The sequence below is a fragment of the Carassius gibelio genome, chromosome B22 (genome assembly GCF_023724105.1).
Source record: "Carassius gibelio isolate Cgi1373 ecotype wild population from Czech Republic chromosome B22, carGib1.2-hapl.c, whole genome shotgun sequence".
Taxonomy (NCBI): domain Eukaryota; kingdom Metazoa; phylum Chordata; class Actinopteri; order Cypriniformes; family Cyprinidae; genus Carassius; species Carassius gibelio.
In genome coordinates, this window is record NC_068417.1 from 15,668,118 (window position 1) to 15,676,863 (window position 8,746).

Below are 8,746 nucleotides of genomic sequence, written 5' to 3' on the forward strand. Positions count from 1 at the left end.
TAAAAAAAAAAAAAAAAAAAAAAATGTATATACACCTGGCTATGCGTTCTATACTAGACTAACTGAGACTTGTCATGGCACTTGTATTCTGTTGTTGTTCTCTTGTTGACCTGACTGCTTCTATTGTTCTCATTTGTAAGTCGCTTTGGATAAAAGCGTCTGCTAAATGATTAAATGTAAATGTAAATGCCTGATGTATCAAACATAATACTCAAGCAAACTTTTTGTACTATAGTTCGTCTTAAGTTTCAATAAACTGTTCCATATATATATATATATATATATATATATATATATATATATATATATATATATATATATATATATATATAGGCTTTATGGGGTTAAAGATTCAGTTCCTGAGTTTCAGAGTCTTGATCAAGGACATAATTGTGAGATTTCATAGATCAATCCTTGCGGAATTTGAACTTTCTGCCTTTTTTAACCACAAAGCTTTACTAACTAATTCACAAAAACACAAAGTTTCAGTGAAATGTTTCATTTCTCAGTGATCCCTCTGAAAACATCAGTTTGAAGAAATATTGTGTATTATTAGTGTCCTCAAGATGCTAAAAGATATCACTAATGACACTTAAACTTTGGCATTGTGTTTCTGTGAGCAATGAGAATTTCTGCATCTTCTCTTAATTTTCCCTTTCAATAAAATAATAAATAATGTTACAGTTGTGTCTGTTCAGCAGCCTCAGTCTTATTATGAGGTGTCCCATTAGAAGCCGTCTTCATTAGAGCATCTGCCTGATCATGGGATGTGTCTTGAGCATCATCTCTCTGTAAGAAACACAGATTCACAGAACATAAAAGAAATGAACAGGACTGATAATTTAATTACACAAACACACAATACTTCAAACTAGATATAAAGTTTTTTGTTTTTGTGTTGTTTGTTATTTAGTTTATTGAGGAGTTTCTGTTTTTTAGGAGAATATTTACTGTGAATTTGCAAGATTTCAGATTCATTAGTTACTATAAATAACTAAAATAACAAGTTTGTGTGTTTATGATTATGATAATAAATTCAAATAAAAAATTCAAGTTTACAATGTCATGCAATATGAGGATCTGTCCAACTTAATAATAACTGAACACGAATGACACCAGAAACACCAGAACAGAATAAATGTACAGTTGCAGACATAATCTTACCTGTTCACGGCGCTCCTGTCTCTCGCGCTGCCTCCTGATGCCTGTATGATCAACAATAAACTTAATTAAACACTGCTGGCTTTGCTGTACAAAGACAAAATATGTACATTTTCATACAACAATCTTCATATTACCTTCTTGTTAAATCAACTGAATATAATACTCACATTGCATTATTTCTTGGCGCTTGTAGAAAACCACAGCAGCAACAAACAGAAGAAGAAGAAGAACAACAACAACAACAACAACAGCAACAACAACTGAAGACGATCCTGAATCTGGAACATCTTTGACAGACAGAAAGACAGATTTGACTGATTTTATCAAAATCTTTGACTGATATTTACACTTTCCGTCCCTGGATCATCAGTGTTGCTTGATTTTAACTGATAAATAAACCTGGCGTTGTTTTTAAAGATCAATCCACTTTCTCATTTAGTGGACCTAAAAATATTTAACTGTAATCTAAAATAAAAAGGAAACATGCACTGAATGATGAGATGATACTCACCAGAGACAGTAAGAGTGAAGCTCCTCATGATGCTGAATCTGCTGTTGATGATCTGTAGTTTATAAAGTCCAGAGTCTGTGGTTCTGGTGTCTGTGATGGTCAGAGATCCATTCTGATTCACCTCCAGTCTGTCTCTGAATCTCTCTTTACACGCATCATCTGAACAGATCTTACTCTGATCTCCAGTCATTTCAGCGATGAGAGCATCATTAATGTACAGTTTCATCACATCAGTTGGTTTTTTTATTACATAAGTGTCTAAAGTGACAGATTCTCCCTCCTTCACTGACTTTGTCTTCATTTCATCTCGTTCAGCAGCAGAAACACCTGAAACACAAACCAACAGCTGCTGGAGGGACAACAACAATCAAACAAAATAACAAAGAATGAAAGAAAGGGGAGAAAACTACACAACATTGTGTTACATTTTCCATAAATTTCAGACTGAAAATTCTTAATCCATTTTTCCTAATCACAGACTTCTTCAATTAAACGGATCGTAACAGAAGATAAGAGTCTCATGAGAAACTGTCAAGTGCAGCTCATGAACTAAAAGAAAAGCTCACTAAATGTTTGTTTTGATGATAGATGCACTTGCATTGTATTAACATTTCTATTAACAACAATCTTTTAACAATGAAGATCATCAGTCACCAATCACAGAAATGATGCTAAGAGTCAATCAAGATATAAAAATGAGCAACTGTCACTACTCTTAAGAGTTTGTTCACAAATGCATGCCAACAGTGTGATAACTAAAGAAATTCTACCTTCATTGGAATAAAAGAGAAATAAAAATAGGCAGAAAGTTCTTAGCTTTGCATTTGTGGCAGTTTGTTTTTTGGTTATGTTTTTTTTTTCCATTGAATGCAATAGTCAAGCTTGGCAAAGGCTGTTCTTTATATCTGTTAGCATCTATCATCATTTGTACTAAAATATTTTAGTATTGCAGTTTAAACTTGATACAAAAACACAACACACTAAACTGATGTGATTTAAACACAGATAACCTGGCTTACATTTTTTTTAACAACTCACCATCTACAGTAACACTAAAGATATTGTCAGTGTTTCGCGTGGTGTTCTTCAGATTATATTCTCCAGAGTCTGTGGTTCTGGTGTCTGTGATGGTCAGAGATCCAGTCTGATGATCCAGCTTCAGTCTGTCTCTGAATCTCTCAGGACACACAGCATCTGTACAGATCTTACTCTGATCTCCAGTGATCTGAGCGATACGATCGTTATTAAAATACCATATCATTCTGTCTCTTTGGTTCATTTGAACACCAGTGTGTAACGTCACTGTATCTCCCTCCATCACTGACACTGACGCTCTGTCTGGATCAACAGCAGATGAACCTGAAGAAGAAATTAACAGTTCATTACAAATCATTTCTGGAACAGTGGGACAAAAATATGCAACATAATGTGAATCTCTGTAATCAAATTGTGATGCATGCATGGATTTTGAACCCGATAAAAACTTTCTTAACTGTCCCCAGGTTTAAGATACGTCTTTGCATGCCATGTATATTAGATACGTTCACGTTGACAGTAGGCCCGGCTGCAGGATGAAATTACTGAGGGGGCATGTGAAATTGTTAAGGGGGCTTAACTTTATTACACCATCAATGATTAATACACACTGAGATCTCGCTTTGCAACGACAGATTTTTAAATACAGCGCTCCCTAAAACACTCCATATGCCACTGCAGGTAACCAGAGACTAGCAAATTTTAAACAGTGTGGCACTGAATCACACTTAAGTTTAAAATATTCTAACTGACTCCCGAGAGTAAGATTTTTCAAGGCGACAGTTATTTTAGAACGTCCCCCCTTAATGTTTCCATGGCAACGCGTCATATTTGTCACGTGAAACACCGCAGTCAATAATAACACTGTATAACAGATGTAGGCTATCCTTCATTCCGTTTTTCCTTTTTTAATTGAAATATTCACAAACTTACTTACCATGTCATCAACTATCCTATATTCCGATTCTCAAATATGTGTAAGTGAGTGTGTTTGGTCGTTTAAAAATCTTTATAACAATAGAGTAAACTTAACGTTAGCCTGTTCCTTCCACTTACTAAACACACGTCGGCAAATTATATTTGAATAGATTGTTTTTGCTGCTTTCACAGACTCCAAATGTAGGCTATTGTTTTACCAGTGCTTATGTGTAGCCTAAATGTATGAAATCTAAAATAAACATTATGAGGTTGAAAACACTGCATAGTTGTAATATGACAGCGCGGAGCTCGTCCGTCTCTGGCTCAGCGCCAACCAACGCGACACTAGCACTTGCTTCCACAGACATCAGTGTGTATTTTACAAACTCCAAATGTAGGCTGTTGTTTTACCAGTGCTTGTGTGTATTTAAATGTCTGAAATCTAAAATAAACATTATGAGGTTGAAAACACGGCATAGTTGTGATATACACTGTAAAAAAAATTGCCGTTAAATAACAGTAATTTTCTGGCAGCAGGGGCGCCAGTAAAGTACTGTTAATTTACAGCTCTTAACCATTAATTTACCACTCTTATTTTTTAACAGTATTTTACCGTAAATTCTACCATGGAAATTAACTCCACTCCCACTGCTTCAAACAGTTCAAGTTTTTAAAACTAGCATTCCTACGATGTTAGCACTATGAACTTATTTCATTTGAGTCCACTGAGAAGGAATATTTCTTACACTTAATGTGCAGTAATAAAGTAACTAAATACATGACTTTTACTCAAATCACTGCAGCTCATTGTCAGCTGTATTACACATGTATATGCTGAAGTACTTAACGCAGAGATCATCACTGTATCAGCGACTCCACATTTACTGCCTTTACATAAAGCAGCAGAAAATCAGAAATTGTGGCTCATCATTGACTGAAGCAAAGCTCTACTCTCCAGCACAATGGTGAACAACAAAACTACATTAAACTAAACGATTTCTCTTGTGCAAACACACATTAATACAATCAAGTTCAGTATTTACTCTCATTATCAGTGTATGACTTTGCCTAGTTTTTTTTCTATGGATGTTCACAAATATTTTAGTTAAATTAACTTTTTTTTCATTTGGTAAATCTGACGTTTACATTTTACAGTATATTACTGTTTTTCCTTGACTTAACGGCAACAAACTGTAGAAAAACACTTTTTTTGCTGGCAACCATTAATTTACGGCAAGAAACAGTTGAAAAACAGTTTTTTACTGGCAGCAGGGGCGCCAGTAAATAACTGTTTTTCTACAGTTTGTTTCCTGTAAATTAATTACAGTTTATTACTGTTAAATTATGTTTCATGCTGTTTTTTCTTCATCTTAAATCTTTAACACTTTAAACCCCACAAGAAAATCCTCAGTTTTAAATGAACACTTATAATGTGTGCACACTACAGAGTGTTAGAGTAACACTGAATCAGTGAAGTTAATGAGATAATTCTGTGATTAATTGATGATTGAGCATTAGTATAAACACCTGCAGAATCACTGAAGGAAAGAGAAACACAAGATCTACAAATGACTTCAGCCACAGCCTTAGATGAAATCAACTGAATAAAAGAATACATCAAATCTCTCAAGATCTGATTAAACAACTATTAAAACAGCTTCACCAGATTCACATTACTAACCAGACTGACTTTATTTCTGTCAGATGTCTACAGAAGAACTTATGGAGAGTTAAATAGGTTTAGGTGTTTTTTTCACTACCATGATGGAGATCAGTGTTTACTTTAGTTGGGCTCTTGAACATGACTTTTCAACAACTAAGGTTTTTTTTAACATGCTGTAACAATGCGTCTTTGGAACTTGTTATAGCAAAACAAAAGTACACAGAAGAAAAAAAAATCTGATATTGTTGTTTATATATTGACAAGAACAAACACTATTATTTCTGATCTAATCCCGTGTCTCTTCTCTTATTGAATATTGATATTACAGCATAAGAATGAACACTTCTGAGCCATAAGTTATAAAAGACTGTTAAAAAAATTTCACTCATAATAAAAAAAAAAAAAAAAACCTTTGATTAAATTTAGACAGAAATATCAAGAATCAGCGTATGAATCACAACAATGGTGACAATCCACAAAATAAATGAACAGATCAGTTCTGAACATCACAACACATGCTACTAAAACTTAAAACAAATGCAAAATTATAAGCACATAAGAATTCAAGAAAATAAGTCAACAATTCAGGGGCATAATTTATTCATGCCCCAATGCATGCTGGGAGTCATGGATGAGTTTTATCCTGTGCTGGTACCCAGCATGCATTGCATCATAAACCTTTTGATTGTCACCATTGTTGAGATTCATATGCTGATTGTTGATGTCTCTCTTTCAGTGTTGTGAGGACTGCTGCCCAAAATATTTAAAGCTCAAAGTTTCATTAAATCCATATCCAGATAATCACATTACCGTTCAATCTTATAAAATTGAAGAAACAAACAAAAGAAAAGAGTTGTTCACTCATATATTTTAACACCAAATTGTGAATTGACTATTATAGCAACAAGTCAGTCTAGTAGATCATGCTTGACAGAAACCGTCATAGTCACTTGACCATGAAGATTAATATTGCTGTAACAGATGTATCATAAAGATACAAATATAACAATGAAACAAAAGTTGAAGTACAAAAGTCAAGGGTCAGGAGCCCAACTAAAGCAAACACTGATCTCCACAATGGTGACGTCAGACGAAACAGTAACATTATCATCTAAATCTCTGTAATTCTCAATAAGATTTTTTGATCTCTGATCTCTGATCTGAAAGAAATAAAGTCAGTCTGGTTAGTAATGAGTGAAGTTGATAAAGCTGTTTGTTGATTGTTTAAATCTTCAGTTGATTTCATCTAAAGCTGTGGCTGAAGTCAGTTGTATTTCTTGTGTTTGTCTTGTTTCTTTTTTCTTCAGTGATTCTACTCGTTAACAGCAGCTGTTGATCATTGTCTGAATTCACTAATTAGTTTTCATTCTCTCTGTTAGGTGGACTATATTAGTAAACTCATGTGGAATAGTGAATGAGGGTGTAGGGTGTGATTTGAAACACAGCCGCTGAGTGTCGACTTTGAACGTTGTTAATTTACGATATATAGCAGCAGGCTACCTTCTCGAAAACGATGAATATTACCCAGAATGCACTGTTTTACTGAAAAACAGTATGTTACTGTCGAAATTTGGCCGTTTTTTTACAGCGATTTTTAACAGTGTATGACAGCGCCAACCAACGCGAAAGACGTTTGAATCTGGCAGTAATGTCACGAGTTACAACCACTTATTATAGATCAGTGGTTACAACACTGAACATTCTAAATCGCATGGGGATAAGGTTAAATTATTATTTAACTCAAAAGGTTGAACATTTTATTTTTAACCATGAATACAAAAATGAAACAGATCTGAGTGGGCATTGCCCCCTTGTGGCGCCGGGCCTGGGCCTATGGCTAATTTTAGAGCTATCTGATATAATATTTCTGCTTAGATTCATATTAGATTACAAAAAATATTTTAATTTATAGAATAAAGATCGTGAAATACTCTTCAAAACCTTTGATTCTGACATCAATAAAGAGATCATGAAAGGATATTTCTATAGGCCTAGAACAAGACGACTGGCGCTATTATTCACCCTTTAAAATAGTTGAACTGATTCAAATAATTTGTCCCCTCAAATACCTCTATTCTTTCACGTAAAAATGAACTATGACAGGGATCTGTGATAACCATGTCATGAACTATGATAGTAACAAGAATTACAAAATTATGGGTTTAACCGGAGAATTTAAAAGATAAAATAACAAATAAAGTCTTACCACAAATGAAGAACAGGCATCCTACTAACGTCAGGAAAAAAGTGAACATATTCATCACTTTTCCGTTGAAAAAGAAGGCAGATTTTACAGAAGTCAAAATGTCGGACCCAAAAGTGAAAGTAACAGCTTGGGCCATAGATCGGTTGGGTGTACAAATAACACTATTCCAATTCAAGCGCAGTGTCGAATCCTTCGTTTGTGTTTTGCCAATTTGATCTTCGATATTATGAGGCTGTTTGGCGGTTCTAGGTGAGGAATACGTGTGACTTATGAACCGAGGAGTCGACTCGGAGGACTAGTGGACTAGTGCCTCATTCCGCGAACACCCAGCAGCAGCGACGACGAATCAAGGCCCCGCCTCGAAATCCTGTTTGTTTCTTTTCTATGAGAGCATGGAGAGTCCAGCCCACAGCCCGAGAGAGCTTAGGTGCCGGAAGTAAATTTCCCATTCATTTCTCCCATTGAATTTTGGAAAAATCCATATCTAAAGAGTTTTAGAGCATGTCTGAGGTTTTTATTTTATTTATTTAGTTTTATTAATGATATTCAGTCTTCATGGACCTTCGCGGGGTTTAACCATAGACAGTTTAACCAGACGGTAACACGTGTTCCACCAATCAGATGCAGCACTTTGGGATTGTGGGTAATGAAGTATTTTTCCAAGGCATCGCGAAAAAAAAAACATTTATCTCAAAACAAGATTATTGCCCCAAGAAACTTTTGTTGTTTATATGAGCATCAGCCAGTTGGTTTTAAGTCTATGTATGGTTACGTTTTTATGGTTTATACCCCAACTGTCAATGGAGAAATTTTATTGAATTCTTACTTCCGGCACCGGCTGTGGGCAGCATAGACATATAAATAGCTAGACGCCTCATTGGCCGCTCGACCGCACGTCAACGTCGCCGCCATATTGGAGCGGGCAACTGTCATAACTCTCAAATCAGGACAGAAGAAAACATGTCTGACTCATCGACAGATTGGACACCTACAAACCGTCACACGATAATAAAAACAGATCTCGGGGTGTTATCTTTCACAGGTAAGACTCAGCTGTTCTTTCTCGATGTTTTTGGTCATTTTTAACTTAATGTTGACAGCTTAATTAACCACCAGTGTCAGACGATTAATAATATCGCTAGCGTAGTTAGCAGTGAAGGCTGAGACTTCATAAGAACTCAAGAGTTTAAATGAATTCTTATTACGTTTTAACTTATATTGCCATTTATATAATAAACTAAATGGTGTT

General features: G+C 35.1%; 1 protein-coding gene across 1 annotated transcript; it reads right to left on the reverse strand.

Annotated features, from left to right (window-relative positions):
* Positions 1 to 339: 339 nt before the first annotated feature.
* LOC127987204 (uncharacterized) lies at positions 340 to 7,840 on the reverse strand. Its single transcript, XM_052589467.1, has 6 exons — positions 7,498 to 7,840; positions 2,714 to 3,034; positions 1,676 to 2,002; positions 1,332 to 1,451; positions 1,165 to 1,205; positions 340 to 789 (listed from the first exon to the last, which is right to left on the reverse strand). Exons 1-6 carry the CDS (start codon positions 7,631 to 7,633, stop codon positions 679 to 681), a joined length of 1,056 nt encoding a protein of 351 aa, XP_052445427.1. The 5' UTR covers positions 7,634 to 7,840; the 3' UTR covers positions 340 to 678.
* Between the last annotated feature and the right edge of the window lie 906 nt (positions 7,841 to 8,746).

Coding starts and splice junctions, on each gene's coding strand:
- LOC127987204 (XM_052589467.1), bottom strand. CDS start 7,633: ATGGCCCAAGCTGTTACTTTCACTTTTGGGTCCGACATTTTGACTTCT. Junction 1,206..1,331: donor GCGCCAAGAAATAATGCAAT/GTGAGTATTATA, acceptor TTGATCATACAG/GCATCAGGAGGCAGCGCGAG. Junction 790..1,164: donor GACAGGAGCGCCGTGAACAG/GTAAGATTATGT, acceptor TGTTTCTTACAG/AGAGATGATGCTCAAGACAC.